Below are 18,564 nucleotides of genomic sequence, written 5' to 3'. Positions count from 1 at the left end.
GCGTGCCCACGGAACATTATTCCAGCTCGGAACGTTCCTTCGCCGAACATTCTAATGCTGACGTAACAATCACCGTCGGCAATCGAAAGCAGCGTTCCATTTGCTCTAGAACACTGACTAAGCAGCGTTCCATTTGCTCTAGAACACTGACTAAGCAGCGTTCCATTTGCTCTAGAACACTGACTAAGCAGCGTTCCATTTGCTCTAGAACACTGACTAAGCAGCGTTCCATTTGCTCTAGAACACTGACTAAGCAGCGTTCCATTTGCTCTAGAACACTGACTAAGCAGCGTTCCATTTGCTCTAGAACACTGACTTGGAATTGTAAAAAATAAATTTAATACATAAATAAATAAATAAGCATTCTGAAAATCCTGCACTTGAAAGGGTTAAGAGTGTGTGTGCCAGGGTTAACAAGGGCCTGGCAGTTAGGCGGGTCGGCGGGCTGGCAGGCCGGTGGGTGGGTGGGCGGGCGGGCGGGCAGGCGGGCGGGCGGGCTGTGTACAGACCCGGTGGGGTTTATTTTTACCTTCATTACTCTCGTTTCAGTTCCTCTCTGAAGGGGCTCCTGAGCGAGCGCACCTCGGGTGCCTCCGAACTCAGCCTGACGTGCGGCCCTGTGCCTCTCCTCCGGAGCGCCCTCTTGCCCGCGGGCAAAGCGTTTCGAACCCGTGTGCCTTAACGGGGAAACGGAAGAGGCTCAGGCGCAATCGTGAATCAAAGGTGAACCCCCCCCCCGCTGCTGCTGCCATCTATTTTACAATGCACTTCTGACCCCCCTTTCCAAATTCAACACAAACAGCGGGATGAACCCCCTTCCAGCAAGCCACGCCCTCTCACGCCCTTTTCTAGAAGGCCATCGCGGGGGGTCAGGGCTCAGAATGTGCCCCGCGTCCCCGTGCTCGATTTTGGGGGGGGGGGGGGGGGCACGACCCCAAGCACATCCTCGAGCGAGCAATTTCCCCGAAGGCCCCGTGTCCCGTCGTCACGTGTCCCGCCACCGAGGAAGAGGAGCAGGCACGCTGAAAAGGAGGAAGAGGAGCAGGCATGCTGAAAAGGAGGAAGAGGAGCAGAATTCCACCGATGATGAATTTGAAAATATTCCCATAATGCTCTACGCTTTCTTGAATGAATTGCTTGGATTTAAATTCACTTCCTGAATTGAGGCGACAGAAGTGCAGCATAACCCAAACCATCCCTCACGCGTCTGCACCACAAAGGGAACTAACCTTCCCATGGTGAATTTTCAAAAAAAAACAATAGAAAAATCAAACACAAATCCTAGACCACCATTGTAGCCAACTACCCTGCTTCATTAACAGTCAATATTCTTTATATTCAATGAAACACTTTCCCAGGCAGATATTATTATAGAGATTATATTTTCCATTTTGTTCTATTAGTTTACCAGGATAAAATTCAAGGCCTGAAAACTTGTATTAAATTGTTCACTGGAATATACCTCTGGTTTCGTGGTGCTCGGATGGCCACGTTTCCAGAAAGCTGGTATTTATAAAAACCCTTAGATGACACATTAGTGATTATTTTATCTTGGTCAAATCACCACCTCTAACTCTGACTCATGGCTGCGAAAGGAAATGCACAAGCTGTCATGTGATAAGGGGTTTTATTCAGACGGCTCATTTGGGTTTTTGTTCCTGACAGTTAAATCGTTTGATTTGTTATACAGAGGACTTGTTATGAGGTACTGAGCACTCTATAAAGTTCAGATGCACAATAAAATAATGGGGTTTATCAGAAAAGTGCTTTAAATGCAGAAAATTAGCAACAAAAAAAGAACATGATATAGTCAAATAAAACAAACAAAAAAAATCACCAAATAAGACTGAGGCAGGTTCAGTTGCCTTCCAGGCCTGTCCATCAATGTCAGTGTAGTCTGATGGGACAGACTGAGTCTTTACAGCAAAACCATATAAATGACTTATCTAAGGTTATCTAAGGAGAAGAACCTGATGTGGCCATGCTTTTTCCATAGATGCTAAAAGGTTGCCCTAAATCAAACCCTTGTGGTGCAAAAATCACCTGTTCTACAAAGCCCACCCCCACCCCCAACCACAGCCACACAGGTCTCCAGGCCAACAAAGATAGAATGCAGAAATACTCCAACATTCCAAACATCCGAGACACTGGGGAAGAATATTTAAGGTAGAAGTGGTCAGTCCAAATGCTGGGTCTATGGTGATTTAAGCTTGCAGGCTGTACGAGGCAACATATCCAAATCCGTATAACTCAGCAATAACTGAAATTTAAGATATTCTGGCACTTCAATACTTGCACATGTTGTTTCACATGTTGTAATAAGGGGGGGGGGGGGGGGGGGGGATCAGGGGAGAATATGATAAATCAGAAATGCAGCCCTGCTTATACACAACAGAGATAATAAGGAGCCAGTTAGACTGATTTTTTTTTTTGCAATACAATAATTCAATTGCAAAAACGGAACCAAAAAAAAAACAAAACAAAGAAAAACAACCCTAACCACCACTCCGTATCCTCACATGGATGCATCATCTGACACCAAAACAGAAAAGCACCCCACTCCGGATTCTCCCCTAGCTCAGCACTGTGCGGCACACGGGCACCCTCTCCGAGTTCGCCTCCGTGTCGAATGGCACGCCAACGAGCAGCGCTAAGCATACGCTGCGTCAGCCGCACAGGAAATCGTAGAGGTGGCGGCTAGAATAAGACCTTAAATCAAATTTAGAGGTCTGTCCGCACTTTAAGGGGGCTATTCCCAGCCTGCCCTCCCCCCCCCAACCCCCCAACCCACCCCGAGCGCTTCACAATGTCTCTATTTTTAATTTGGCTGGGTGAAATAAAAATTAAAATAAAATACAATAAAAAATAGTTTACGAGTGAATTTACATGACTTGGCAAAGAGTGGGTTTAAGTGCTATCACATTACAGATCGGGGGGGGGCTCGGTGAAATGCCTGAGGAGACCGATAACAGAGCAAAGCAGAGGGGTGCACAGCTCCATTTCGGGGGGCGAGGGGGGGTGGGGGGGGGGCAGGTGTACGTATGCCAGTTTTGGCTCCTATTGATTACCCAGGCATCATTTTCCAAACAGCTGCGCACAACAACAACGTGTGTGTACCCTCCTCCGATGTCAAGCCCTAAAATGCAAAACGTACTCTACAGCCCACCAGGCTCTTTCTGCCTCACAAATTCGGAAGAATTTTTGTAAAAATAAAAATTCAGCGGCAAGAGAGCAGGTGAGCAGGCGCGAAAAATCGGCCGTCGTTGTGTACACCCCTCTGACAGGAAAGAGGAGGGAACAAACAAAAACAAAAAAACGGGCGGAGGTCGGGGGTCAGAGGTCGTGAGGTCAGTGCAGCTCGATGAAGGCCTCCATCTCGCGCGGGACGAGGCCCTTGTACGGCAGCCTGTGCCTCTCGATGGCGCGCGCGGCCAGGCACTGCAGCGTGACGTGGGCCAGCGGCGGGATGGCGTGGCGCCCGCCGTGCCGCTCCTCCAGCAGCTCGCAGGCGGTCCTGCCCGCGCCGTTGGTGGCGTCGAAGTGGGCGCCCGCGCGCACCAGCGCCGCCATGATGTCGGGGCTGCCGCTGGCGGCGCACACGTGCAAGGGCGTGTTGTTGTCGGAGTCGCGGGCGTCCGGGTCGGCGCCGCACTCCAGCAGCAGCGCCGCCACCGCCGCCGACGGGAAGCGGCCCACGGGGTAGCGCCCCACGGCCGTCGTGTCGCGGTCCACCGCCATGTGCAGAGGGGTGTGGCCGTTCCGGGCGCGGGGGTGGAGCTTGAGCAGGCGGTAGACGGCCTGCCTCTTCTGGTGCTCCTCCTCGGGGCCGCCGCCCAGCCTCTCCAGGAGGAAGAGCAGGTGCAGGATGATGGACAGCACCTTGGTGAACTGGGGCGCGTCCGGGTGCCCGTCCCGCTGCGCCACCGCCCGCTCCACCTCGCGCACGCTCCTGCCGAGCACCGCCATCAGGTCGCGGAAGGTGACGCGCGTCGCCACGGCGCCCTTGGCGCGGTCCTGCAGCACGAAGGAGAAGAGCTCGGCGAAGGAGAGCAGGCTGCTGGCGGTCATGGGGCTGAGCGGCTCCAGGTTGCCCTGCTGCATGTCCAGCGCGTACCGCCACAGCGCCACGCAGCGCTCGAAGTTGCCCGAGTCGGCGTAGACGGCGCCGCGGTAGCGGATGTAGTAGGACGTGTCCGGGTGCGCGGGCCCCAGGACGCGCTCGCGCACCAGCAGCGCCTGCATGCGCATCTCGTCCGGGTCCGCGATCAGCGCCTCCAGCTCCTCCGGCGTCGCCGCCTCGCGGGCGTGGTCGTACGCGGGCACGGGGGGCCCCGCGGCGGCGGGCTTGGCCAGCGCGCCCGCCCGGCCGCCGGGCTGCCGCAGCTCCATGGCCCGGCGCCAGCAGCGCATGGCGCCCAGCAGGTCGCGCTTCTTGTCCACGAAGGTGGCGCCCAGCAGCTCCAGGGCGTCCACGCGGTCCGGGCGCGACGTGCGCGGCTGGTGCACCAGGTACTCCACCACGTTGGTGTGGCCCGTCACGCTGGCGGCCAGCAGCGGCGTCATGCCGTAGCCGTCCCGCTCCACGCGCGCGCCGCACTTCAGCAGCATCTTCATGATGTCCAGGCTGCCGGACTCCGCGCAGTCGTGCAGCGCCGTGTTGCCCTTCACGCTGCGCCGGTTGACGTCCGCGCCGCGCTCCAGCAGGAACCTGGCGATCTCCTTGTGGCCCTTGTAGCAGGAGATCATCAGGCAGGTGTGCCCGTGCCGGTTGGCCACCTCCATGTCCGCCCGGTGCTCCACCAGGTAGCGCACGATCTCCAGGTGGCCGTCGAAGCAGGCGGCGCGCAGCGGGGTCGAGTTGGTCAGCGTCGTGCTGTTGACGGACGCGCCGTGCTTCAGAAGGCTGCGCACGACCGGCAGGTGCCCCGCGGCAGACGCTGCCCAGAGAGGTGGGGCTCCTTCGATAGTTTCCCCGTCGAAATTGACCGAACCCCCAAGTTCCGCATTAACCTTACAGTGCTGGAGAAGGTAGTCGACCACCTCCAGGTGACCGTACCTGGACGCGATTAGCAGCGGCGTGCCTCCCTGCGTCTTCTCCTCCGCAAGTGCCTCCAACTCCCGCGGAGTTTTGTTGCACAGCAACTTCTGAATAAGTTTCACCTTCCCGTCTCGAGCCGCGTTGAAAACCGCAGTTTTGATATCCATTTTAACGGCATCCGACACGGCCTGGGGCCATTTAAACCCGTGTCATCTGTGAGAAACGAGAGAAAGATTCGCTGATTCAATGGGAAAACAGAACCCTCTCCCGTGCTCCCACTGCTGGCTTGCATTTTCCAGCCATTTTAAGGCTGCGATTAAAATGGCGTCCTCTACGTTTGACAGGTCTGCGTTTACCATATTCGCTGAGCATCGCGAAAGTTGTAGTCTTTGGAGAGTAGATATGACATTGGATTCAACGGCACCATTGCCGTGCCATGTACACCATTTCCCCAATGTTATTGCGCGAGATCGGCCCGCCTCCGTGTTTTAAGCTGCCAGAGGTCACTGGGACTTGTAGTTTTCAGAAAACAAGCCCTTGTTTCTGGGTGTCAGAATTGCGTGACAGTTCAGTAGCGACGCTGATTTTAGACGTTGCATGGCGGGTCTGTTGTGTTCTCGTTGAATTATGCTTTTGAATGTCCCGGAGAGAATTTTACCCCAAAAAAAAAACTGATGAAAAAGGCCAGCTATATAGTAGGCTAAAATTAGGCTGGGTGGGTTAGGTTAATCGAGGGGAGGTCTTCGATATTACACGGCTATTTTAGGAGAATGTATTGGCTCTGCACGTACCGTTCCGAAGCTATAGCCTACTCACTTCATCAATAAATCTTAGACCTGCTATTCTGGCGCTAATCAATTATCCTCGCGCTACAAATCTGCCAGGGCGGAACTGTCAACATCTGATTGATATTAGCGTTTAAAAAGTTGCTACAGAGTGCTGCATTATAGCTAGAGATAATAATTTGTGAGGTTGTCGCAGAGACCGCTGAAATCTTACTGGCAATAGAATAAACGTTAACTGGAGAAACGGTGGCTTGTTCATGCCCATATAAACAGTAAATCATATGACAATTTATTTGATGGAATCTATAAAAGGAAGAAAACGCCAAGATATGAAAAATGAACGACGCTTATGTTGTTGGGAAGATTGCACTGACCTACAGAGCACTGAGGACTGAACTTGTCGATACTGCTCTGGTCGGAAAAAATAGCTCAGTCTGTATTTTAGCCAAAGTGATGGAAATTACCACCCCGGGCAAAGGAATCGGCTAGTCTAGCTTGTTTCAGGAACTTGAAGTCTCAAGACGAATGAACAAAATAGAGAAAACATCGCCTATAACAGCGTCTAACCGAAGCTTGCAGTGATACCTTTAATCTTCTGTGACTCGAGCGATGTAGTCCTTGAAATTAGTAACGTGAACTAGGGCGATGAGAGCCCGGCTATCCGATGTGTTTTACAGCAGTGCGACCAAACTGTGACCCTGGATTGATTTCAGCCGTTTAAGATCAGGTTTGATCCAGCTGATCCAGCTCCAGTCGGAATCGTTTTGCGCCTTACAGGATAATGAAGTTAACAGATTTTTTAATTGGCAATTGCAAAAGAACAGGGCCCCTGGGGTTAAATATAGGCTATTTCGTTTAGCCTATGACACGAGCCCACGACACATTGTTACTGTTTGATTACTTTTCTCGTAAATAAGATTTATCCAATATATTTTTAAAAGTTTTTTTAGCCGTACGCTTTTGTCTACTTTTGTTACATATTATGATCATGTGATTCGTAAGGTGTGAGACGGAATTAAATTATTTTAAAAAACGGTTTACTTTCTTGGTGGGAACAGTTTTTGGAGTGCACGTAGGCCCACAATGAAACGATATTGTTTTACATTATAACAGTTCGCGGGAGGGTTTCACGTGAGTGTTAGTCCAAGGCGTACATGGGTCGACTTTGAACAGAATATGCTTTATACAGATGGTAAAAATGTTTTTTTATGAATCCGTGGCATTGAACGCGATGTTAATACAGTAGGCTACTGTTACTAAATGTTGCGTTTTTGTATTTTCAATTCAATCAGTATTTTCTAAATAATGTGTTGGACAATAATCTAAAATATATCTTACCAGAATGTAATGCATCTTTCTCACGGCTACGGCCAACTTTCTTACTAACAAACTTAAAAGAGAGCAATAAGTTAAACTTGCACAGTAAAGTGTTCAGTGTTAATTCAACTCTCACAGAGTAGCTACATATGGGTCCCTATTGGACTCATATGTACACTTTTACAGTTGAACGAACACTGGACATTTTACTGTTTGGTGCTCTGGCAAATTCTTATATAATTATATAACTTATATAAAATATATAATTTGACCCAGTTTTTCACATTATTATGCTAAATAATGCATACATATTTATACTGAAATATATATTCATATATATGTTAGATGTTCTTTGTAGTAACACGGTTCAAATTGAATGCATTTATACATTTGTACTTAACAATATGTGTAATCTCAGTCAATAAAACTTCCCACAATTTCACCTTCTACCTAACCCTTTGCCACAATGCCACATCCCCCCCTCCCCCCCCCCCCCCAGATTAATTTAATCTGTCATATGATCTACGTCCCATCTGTTACTTACTGTGGCCATGGTTCGTCCCTAATTTTATTTCATATCAAATGTTTTCCTATATGCTCAAGTAATGCTTTTGGTTTTTTGCAGCCAAGCATGTGATGAGAACCATTGGAATGTGTCAATCAAACGCAGGGATGGTCTTCGTTGGTTAATGCTCCCGGAGCAGTGCAATTTTGTCCAATGAAAATCATGGAGCAGTGCAATTTTGTCCAATGAAAATCATACAGATGGTTTATGACCGCGCATGCTCTGCATGCACCCGCCCCTCCTGACCCTCTTCCAGTTTGTGTTTCACCTGAGTTTTAACGGCACATTTCAAATATAAATGTCACAGTGTTCGGCAGGTAATAATTTGCAGCGCATAAGGAACCAATTTTAGTAAAAATGGAGACAGCATGAGACACTCATTTCAGCTTACATAAAGCAGCAAATATAGAAGTGGCCACAAGTTCGGTTTTTTTTTGTTGTTGAAAATTACACTTTATTATAATGCCACCAATCACGCCTTTCAGGAGGCCAGAATCTAACAAGTCAACAGTATTACTCATTCACTTACCCATTTAATCTTCCATTTTGGAGGATGACTGGCATTGGAATGAATGTGAACTTCAACCAGATACAGAAAAGGTGCAGAGGTGTTTGGAAACGATCTGTCCAGTCGGGACAAATGTGTTAATGGGAATTAATAATGAGTAATCTAGGACTGCTAATGGACAAGGCAATACATGTGGACACACATACCACATGTCAGTCACAAAACCTTAAGATTCACTAATATACGTTTGGTTGTGAATGGAAACTAAGAATCTCCACAATCTGCATCAGCTGAGTGACTGCTGTATATTTTAATATGTTTCATCACAGTTCAATCACTTAGCCAGTCACACTTACAGGCACACGTGCACGCACATACACGCACACGTGTACACATATACATGCACACATGCACACTCACACACATCAAATCATCCCATAATGGTTGGTGCACATACACACATGCACATTCACACACACAAACAAACACATCAAATCATCTTGCAATGCTTGGTGCAAGCATGCACATGCACGCACATACACACACACACACGAACACACACACACACGCATGCACACACACGCTCACACACGTACGCACACACACGCACGCACACACACACACACACACGCACACGCACACACACACACACATCCCGTACTGCTTGGCGTGGCCACAGCCCCATGCCGGAGGGCAGACTGGGATTTGTTGTCATCTCTGTTCAGTCACACAACAAAATCACTAGTCTTCCATTCAGCAGCTCGGGCAATTCGCTCTTCTTCACCGACTGCACCAATCCGCTCGCTTCTCCCGCCCCTGGGGTGTCTGAGTCCACCGATACGTGATTAAAACATCCTCATTTACCACCGGAAGCCAAGGCCCCGGAACAGGTTCTGCATATTCTACCGGAAAATCCATGCGCTCTGGATCCCCCCGGCGACAAATATCACAGCGAAAAAAACAACATCTTTTATGCAAAAACTTTTCTCGTTGCAAGATAATGTTTTTTTTTTTTTTTTTTTGGTGTTCCAAGAGCCAGAATCAGTCTGATCATCGGCGTATAAATGTATATAGAAAGAAAAAAAATGCACTAGAGGGTTGATTTTCACTGTACTTTGAGATAAGATTCTAATGTGAGGTTCACACCGTATTCATATCTAAGATTAAAATGGCATGTGTCAAGACATTATAAATAGCACTCCCACATTGTCCTATAGGTAGTAGGCTCATACAATGGGTTCTCGGTCCATTAAAGGTGAAAGCAACCAAACCAGTATTTTTCTCTTGCCGCCAAAATATCCACATCCATGTGAAGCAAATAACAATCAGATCAGTTGTTAACAGTCTCCTGGATTTTTTTTTTTTCCTTAAGATACATGTAACCTTCCTCTGACACGTTCATTCACCAGAGCAATTAAGTGAAGACATTATAATGATGAACACAGATTACTGCTCCCAGTAACAACCTATAACGTTGCTGCTAATGCTGTTTGTGAAAATAATTGCTTTTTTTTGTGCTCATCTTCATTTTATCTCTCGGTGCCCCCGTCTGTGTTGCTGAAAACAAGACGTGCACGTTATTCTGAATGCCCCCCAACCCCCCCCCACCCCCCCACCCCCCGTTCTCCTCCAGGCTTTTCTGGATACAGCCGGTAGCTATGCAACCGGACTGTGGAAGAAAAACAGATTGGCGGTGGTTAGCAGTGGTGGAGGGTTCGAGTGAAAGAGGAACCGAAATGGGAGGGGAGGGAAGGGTGGGTCTGGGGTTGCAGACAAATTCTGAGGCGATCCATGAGGTTGGGGTGCAGGGAGAGACGGGTTTCATTTAAATAAATAAACAACATAATGGTTCTATAGCCTATTAGATTATTTGTCTGCAGTCAATAATCTTTCTGCATTCTGTGTCAGATCACGGCACGGCAACACTGGTCTTGCTGCTCTTAGTTAATGTTACTGGAGGGTCAGTGCAAATCTAGGGACCTTATTTCCCATTTGGAAACATCTCTTAGTGCTATTAATGGCAAGCACCGTGTGAAATTAATGATAATTCTGACGTTACTGTAGTGCAGTAGCCTAATGTCTTTATGTGACATGATAACATTATGTACACACTGGATGAATCTTTTACTGAAAGGAGCTTAAATGGTAAGTGCTTAGTTTGTAATTTATCTCTCTACAGTAACTCACATAGATACTACAATGATAGCCCCACAACGAAGAAACCATACAATTACAGATATTCACATGAATTAAGCGAATGTCTGCGTCATTAACGTCCAGTAAAGAACGTGAAGGACAAATTTGAGTTTGTCCACGACAAATGTCAGAGACAACTGTGCGATAATGATGAATTTAAATGACAGCGCAACAATAAGAATAATATGCAAGGTTGCGAATTATAACCTAATCTATAAAATTTTTATAATGAAATAAAAACCACAGGCCAATTGTATTTCAATACATTTAAGTGAAAGGTCGGCATTTTTGGGAACATAAGGTTTTAAATGCCTTTATAAAATGGTATTTTACCACCTTGCTGACTGCACATGTCTTGCTTAATCAATCTTATTTTTTCTTACCTAATGCGAAGGAAAAAAAAGAAATGCATTTTGCCGAAATACACATTGATCGTGATGTTTCCAGAAACGCTAGATAAATGTAAGCCTTTCTTTTAATTTCCAAAAATATATATTGTGAATATATAGTTAGTATAACAGAAATGTCAATAAAATTCACCATATTGACAAACCCGTAATTGAGTGACGGCACTGAATCTGGGTCTGGGAGCTGTTCGCCGTACGAGGTGCTGAAACCGGCAGGTGCTGAACCCTCCGCTCGTCGTTCGTTGATCAGCCGCTGGATCGAAAGTTTAGCTGTTGTGGGGAAAGTTAGAGGACATTAATAGTCATAGCAATAGGTTGTTTATTACTACCGGAGTCGTTAACAACAAGAACGTGCGAAAAAAGGCAAGCGGCGATGTTTAAGTTCTGTCGACAAAAAGTAAAACGATGCAAATGACGCAAATCGCAATAATAATAATACTAATACTAACATTTAAGACCAAAAGTCCAAAATCTGATACACAAACGATTTTCAGTTTTCATAGCCAACATAATTACTTGTATTCTGGCACACACCCAGCACAGATTCCGCTGGCAAAAAAAAATCAACTACAAGCTAACTCAGTCCTCGTGACAGCCATGTCAAAGCCCGGGTTTCTCTCCAGATGGATGCCTGACTCACCGTTTCTCCATGACGAGATCAACAGGTTACTCTGAAACCATTTAAGCATCTCCTATCGCTCTCGTTTCTCGCTCGTCTCTCAGGCGCGACTGAGGCACACGCCAATATGTTGCCCAGAGCCCCACCTAAATATTCACGTAACATTACCTTTTCAAGTGATGTTACTAGGTGCCTCGAGACAGATTCGTTTTTCGTACATACGGTGAAAACGCAGGGAAGGGACGGATTGTTATGGAGGACGGCTTTAAAAAGCAACCAATGGGATTTCGCTTTTATTTTACATGGGCCGATTACCTCATAGCCACCATGCTGCTGTCAGAATAGCCGGAGTATTAATGGGAATATTGTTAATAATCAATACATTGAAATTATTCAATATCTATTATTCAATGTATAAACATCGAATTATGGAGTGTGTTTAATCTTTGTGCACATAATTACGCAAATTACGATATCGATTACGTTTTACTGTACAATTACAAATAACCTTTACTTATACGCGCGAGCACAAACACGTAGGCTACGCACAAACACAAAGACACACTCACGCACACACAGTGATGGAGCAGTCTGTAAGTATTTGGACACAATTGTTGTTGTTTTGACTCTGTACTCCAGCACATTGGATTTGAAATTCAACAATGAATATGGGGATAAACTATATATATATATATATATATATATATATATATATAGATATAGATATAGATATACACACACATCCATATTGGGTGAACAAGGTAGAAATGAGTCATTTTTTGTAATCAGTTCTCCCATATTAGGGGACCAAAAGCAATTGGACAAATTCACATAAACTTAAAATAAAGTCACCGTATTTGATACCTGGCTTCATTACTGTAAACCCTTTGCATTCTGTCGCTACCACAGGTCGGTGACCCACAGACAACACCGGATGCTGGTCAGCCTTCCTGCTGATGCTCTACCATCTTTATTTTCTGTTCGTTTCTGGGCCTTTTGCATTCAGTCTTGTCTTCAGAAAGTGAAAGGCAGGTTCAGTTGGGGTCCGGTCATGTGATTGACTTAGCCACTTTTTGGCCCCTGAAAATCTCCATGGTAGCTTTAGTTGTTTGTCTGCGGTCACTGGGCCTCATTCACAAAATGATTCTTATTCTTTTTGTTCTTAAAAATGTTCCTACGAAAAACCGATATGGGATTCATGACGCAATTTGCAGATCTTTGTTTTTGTACACATCCCAGGTGTATGAGATGATGAATACTGGCTGTTTGTTAATTTTATGCGCAATCCTGTTCATGTGATTAGCATAAGGAAACAGCCGTGAACAAATACAGATAAGAAAAAAAGTGACTAATGGTGAAATGTTCTTGGAAACGTTCTTACACACAGTTTACGATCAAATATGATCGTACGCATGTTTCGTATGAGGCCCATTGTCCTGCTGCAAGTGTAACAAGTGAGAAGCACTCACCTAGGGTTAGATTTGAACCTGTAACCTCTCACTCGCCCAAATGCTCAACAGGCGAATGCGCTACCAGTCAGCTAAAGGCACAATCGCCCCTAGCTAAGGGAAATGTTGGTATTATTTTGAACCATCACCAGAGAGTGTTGTCACGGTAACCTGGACACCCCTTTGCCTGGGGCTTTTTCATTGTCTGGGTTAGGCCCTGCAGGTCCAGTGAAGGCAAATCTTAATGCTACAGAATATAATCACATTCTAGATGATCTTGTGCTTCCCCAACAGAAGCACAGAAGGGAACGGCCCTTTCCTGTCTCAGTATGACAGTGCCCCCGGGCACACAGCAAGGTCCATATAGAAATGGTTTTGTCGAGAACAGTGTAGAAGAACTGGACTGGCCTGCACAGAGCTCAGATCTCAAGCCCATCCAACACCTTTGGGAAATCAATAGGAAAGCCAACTGTGAGCCAGGCCTAATGGCCCAATCAGTGCCTGACCTCAGTAATGTTCCTCTGGCTGAATGGAAGCAAATTCCTGCAGCATTGCTCCAAGATCTAGTACAAAGCCTTCCCACAAGAGTGGATGTTGTTATAGCAGCAAAGGGTGGACCAACTCCATATTAAAGCCCATAATTTTGGATGAGATGTTGGATGTCAGGTGTCCACATACTTTTGGCCATGTAGCGTTTCTATGCCTATATCCAAGAGAGTGACCTTGATCTGTTGCACAGTTGAAAAGGGGTTATTCTTCGCAAATGACAGTATTCTTCGGTCAGCCGCTGCAGTGGTCTTCTGTGGTCTACCAGGTCATTTGCTATTGTTAAAGCTCATCCGTGCATTCTTTCTTCTGAACAATTTTGATTTTGACACACCCACTGTCATGGCTATGACTGAAATACTGATTTATTCTTATTTTCAGCCCCATTATGATCTGCTTCACTGCCTTTGACTCTTCTCTGATCCTCACATTGAGAGACAACGGCAACAGACTCCTTTTTTGACCTTCTGTTAGCTTTCTTGTGCATGAACTAACGATGCAACACAGCTGGTCAAGAAACAGCTAAGCAGCCAATTGCCCAATTACTTTTTGTCCCTTAAAATGGGGGAACTATGTCTGTAACTCCAACATGGTTAATCCAATATGGAATACCACAAAAATTAAAGCAGACAGTCCGCAAATTCATCTCATATTGTTTCACTTTTTCAAAAATCTTGTCACTGTCCAAATACTCATGAACTGCACTTCCCTTGATAATAAAGATTAAATAATAATATAAATAATAAAATTACGTAGCCATGTTTTAATTCTCAGACATATGGCAAAATTAGTCTACGTTAATAATGATTCATAAACAGGTGGTACAGGCGTGTACGTGTATATATTCACTTTTCTTAAGCGAGCCCTCCTCCATCTCAGACGTTCATAGCAAATATAACTACGATAAAAAAAGATGGCGGTAAAACAACAATCAGCGCGGTGACTCCTGTCTGCGTACTCCTTACCCCTGACCAGTAATGGCGGTCCGCCATTCTGGAGGAAGCAGCCACTCACAGCCAGAGTCAGCGCCGCGCGGTCGGTCAGCCCATGGGGAGCGTAAGGAAGAGCTCGGGCGATGATGATGGTCCTTGGAGAGCGGTGCCCGAGGGGGGTGGGGGGTGGTTGGGTGGGGGGGGGGGGGGGGGGTGTTGTGAAGATGCAGCTACGGAAAATGGCAGCCATCTCCAGCCATTAGCTCTAATGCGGGCTGCGTGCGGATGGCCAGGGGAAGGAGCGGAGGGGCGGCACACAAACAGGGAGCCGTTTCATTATGGCCACGGCCCGCGAGCTCCGGACACGACAGGGAAGAGGGGCGAGGAGGCGAGGGTGAGACCATGAGCTCAGAACACTAATAATAGTGAGGAAGAGACAGGAAGTGGAAAGGCCAGGTAGGTTATGTTACACGCGTGCACATCTGCCGCTGGGCTTATTTGTCCCGTCGTCAACCTGAAAAGCCCCCGCCCGCCCCCATCGCCCCGCTCCCCCACCTTCTATATTTCACAAATACCGCCTGTCTTTTTGTAACTTTCCATAAAATGCTTTTGCTTCAAATGCTTCAATAGTATTTCAGAAGAAGATGTCCAAGTCTCTCTCTCTCTACACAATAAATGATAGTGCTCTTGTAAAGTATGCTTTCAAGGGCATATTTCAGAGAAAGGAAAAAGGAAAAAGGAAAAAAAAAAGGTTATTTTTGGAAATTACAATGAAAGCATTTAAAATGGCCGGATCTCCAGTTTTGTTTCTATTCCTCTCAGGGATGGGCAAATGAATGTATCTATGAACTACATATTAAAATGGTGGAGTGTGTAGACTTGCAGTGTGCTGTGTTACTATAACAACAAAGAACCAGTGTATGACTTAATAATGTGTCCCCACCCGTACAGTGAGTGACTCATGTTGTTTTCTTACGTGAATACCTTTGCCCCTGGAGTTCTTCTCATGTCTCTTCTTAGTATGTGTGTTCACATAATTATAACCAGAAATATATAGCAGCTCTTTAGGAGAAAACCACATTCTACATGCACAAAGCATAAACCAGCCAGAAAAGATATGGGCTGATGAGGGACAGAAAATTTATTTTGCATCAATAACCATTCTTCCATATGAAAATGGCTGACCTGATGAAGGAAGTATTTAATGTCAAACCAATGGGGGTGGTTGAGGTTTGAAAGGACAAACCACCCACTGTGATCACTCTCTGCGGTAATGTGATTTGGGGAAGAACAGATATTGGGGACAAAAACACATTAATATAAAAACACCGTGTTCATTCCTCCCAATTGGAGTGCAAAACAAACTTCAAAGAATATTACAAATCAACCAGGAACAAAGTCCTTCAAAATCACATGCTGATGCATTTGTCACAAGGTGTGGCAATCTAGCCTTTTGTGTCCGAGCAGGCAGGAGACCTGTGTTCCCCTGTGAACTATGGACATAGCTCATGACTCAAGTTCTATGGTACGCTCAATATTTTGGCGCAGTCACTCAAAGTGCACTCTGCACTGATTTGTATTGAAACTGTGCCTGTGCGTAATTGAGTAAGACGCAAAGCAAAACACTGCACCTTGTGGCCACCGAAGGAATACACTGTGTCTACAAGATGGGGTCAATGCTCTTTTGAAACTGTGAAATAATATATTAGTCTGCTGGCCAAAAGCACAAAACTACTCATCTCACTTCTTCAGTTCAATTGAATTTACAGCCTTCAAACTCTCATGAATTCAGCCTGCATGCAACATGCCAGCTTTACAGTGGTTTGCAGAGGGACCATTCTCATTTAAAGCCCAACCATAGCGCGAATGATACTTACACAGCTAGATATCGCACCAATGCCCCATGTAGTGCACTCACTGAACAGCTGAACAGTGCACTACATAGACGTAAAGCCGGCACCAGCCTATTGGATAATAGCCGTGAAAAAAGAGTGGTCTGCGTTGGCCGGGAATCGAACCCGGGTCAACTGCTTGGAAGGCAGCTATGCTAACCACTATACCACCAACGCTGCACACGAAAACGGGGGTCGAAAAAAATTGCCATATATTGCAATATTTGGTATATATACGGTGAGGTATATTATTAATGATCAGATCGTAATCGTAACATTTCCAAATGGTCCCTCCTAATGGCCTTAGATGTTTTCAAGGTTGAATTACCACCACAATCAACTCCAAGTAACTATTTCCTCAAAAACTAAAACATCTAACGTTACTGCAACAAATAAAAACAGCTATTTAGGCCATACAATAAATATTTATTGGGGAAAAAATGCATTGAAACTACGCGACGCAATATTATTTAGTTATTACAATTTTAAGTCGGTCTAATGTTGATTTTAAAACAGCAAAGACAAATTTTATTTTCTGTCAAATCCAAATTTAAGACTTTGCTTGAGTAAACCACCGAACGACCCTGCGTTTGGAATTTATACCGGGAAATAATTAGATACGCAACAAACGAGCAAAAGCGGAATTTATTTGCTTGCTAAAACAACTTAACTGCTGATAGTATTTTGGTGCGAGGTAATGAGTTTGACATATTCATTAGCATTATCAATGGACGTCGATGTCCTCCATGTTCTGTAGTTAATAATGGCAACCAGCCACATTCAACACATTGTTTTCTCGGAGTCGTGTAGCACTGCAAGAAGCGCTAGGCCTACATCGGGGTCGATGTTAGAAAAGCAGAGACCATTCCATGCACATTGTGTGATGCTCGTTCCGCGTAAACGTGCAAAACGTGGGGCTATTACGTTGTGTTGTGATGAGTTTTTTTTTTTTTTTTTAATGCAGGAGTTACTTACAGTGCATCTCTGACAGATCATACATCCCCTGCGGCTTTGAGCTGGCCAGGCAAATGTTCAAGACATGCGTCGGGGCCTTAGTTTTACCGAAAGGTTCGCTACTCGACCATGTTGACACCACTGAACTCTGATTTATATACGCTCTATGGTTGACACTAACGTAAGATGAGTCCGCCCTTTGTTGACAAGCCGACCCGGAGCTCTGACCAATCATTATCTCCTGTTTATGAGTCCAATACTCGGATCCAATACACTCTATGGTCCAACTGGATGTGGCAATTCAGACCAACTCTGCTCCCGTCCTAAAACTAGTTAGAAACGGGTTAGATCAGTGGTCTCCGACCCTGGTGCTGGAGAGCTACAGGGTCAGCTGGTTTTTGTTTTCACCTTAAAATCATTACCCAATTGAGGCCCAAGACACCAGGTGAGTTGAGTTATACACTTTGTTGTACGTCGCTCTGGATAAGAGCACCTGCCAAATGCCTGTAATGTAATGAGTTAACTGTGTAATCAACTGCTCTAATTGATGCATGAAGTGCAGTCACTATGAAAACCAGCAGACCCTGTAGCCCTCCAGGACCAGGGTTGGAGACCACTGGGTTAGATAGTAGAAAACCAACGTCCAGATTCGTCCGAGTGGTTCAGTCAGTGCTTGCCGTGACTTCATTACATTACATTACATTACAGGCATTTAGCAGACGCTCTTATCCAGAGCGACTTACACAACTTTTACATAGCACTTTACATTGTATCCATTTATACAGCTGGATATATACTGAAGGAATGCAGGTTAAGTACCTTGCTCAAGGGTACAACGGCAGTGTCCTTACCCGGGAATCGAACCTACGACCTTTCGGTTACAAGCGCAGTTCCTTACCCACTGTGCCACACTCCACCTGTACCCTAGACATCACCAATTCAAGTTTAAGCCATGTGGGCATCATCAATATAAACACCAGGAACCCATAGCAACTGGTAATTTAAATTCTGGGATGAAAATTGGGGTGAAAAAAACCCTTTCACTTTTGTGAGTAGGTTTATGCACTTCCGAGTGAATTATGCAAGAGCTGCTATCAAACCTGCCATAAATTCTTAATAGGTTTGGGCCTCATTCAGGAAACATGCGTACGATCACTTGATTGTAAACTGTGTGCAAGAACGTTTCCATGAACTTTTTTGGCATTCATCATTTATTTATTATCTGTATTTGTTCATGGCTGCATTTGTTTATGCAAATCACATGAACAGGATTCAACAAAAGTACGAATAATTTAAGAAAAGTTTTGTGAATGAGGCGCATTAGTTTCATCCGCTGTGATCAGTTTGCATTGAAAAC

General features: G+C 45.6%; 1 protein-coding gene and 1 non-coding gene across 4 annotated transcripts; both read right to left on the bottom strand.

Moving 5' to 3' along the window:
- Positions 1–3,018: 3,018 nt before the first annotated feature.
- On the bottom strand, positions 3,019–17,359 carry LOC118224639 (protein fem-1 homolog A-like). Of its 3 annotated transcripts, none has more exons than XM_035412224.1 (3): positions 17,229–17,359; positions 10,963–11,086; positions 3,019–5,251 (listed from the first exon to the last, which is right to left on the bottom strand). In XM_035412224.1, the coding sequence occupies exon 3, from the start codon at positions 5,203–5,205 to the stop codon at positions 3,349–3,351; it is 1,857 nt and encodes a 618-aa protein (XP_035268115.1). In that variant the 5' UTR covers positions 5,206–5,251; positions 10,963–11,086; positions 17,229–17,359; the 3' UTR covers positions 3,019–3,348. The 3 variants fall into 3 exon arrangements, with proteins under 3 accessions (XP_035268115.1, XP_035268114.1, XP_035268113.1); XM_035412223.1 differs by lacking the exon at positions 17,229–17,359 and adding an exon at positions 11,457–11,639; XM_035412222.1 differs by lacking the exons at positions 10,963–11,086; positions 17,229–17,359 and adding an exon at positions 6,409–6,566.
- trnag-ucc lies at positions 16,359–16,430 on the bottom strand. The gene has a single exon. It is a non-coding gene; the product is annotated as a tRNA-Gly (tRNA).
- Positions 17,360–18,564: the final 1,205 nt, after the last annotated feature.

Source organism: Anguilla anguilla, chromosome 4 (assembly GCF_013347855.1).
Source record: "Anguilla anguilla isolate fAngAng1 chromosome 4, fAngAng1.pri, whole genome shotgun sequence".
Lineage (NCBI taxonomy): Eukaryota > Metazoa > Chordata > Actinopteri > Anguilliformes > Anguillidae > Anguilla > Anguilla anguilla.
This window is presented reverse-complemented; position numbering and strand designations above follow the sequence as displayed.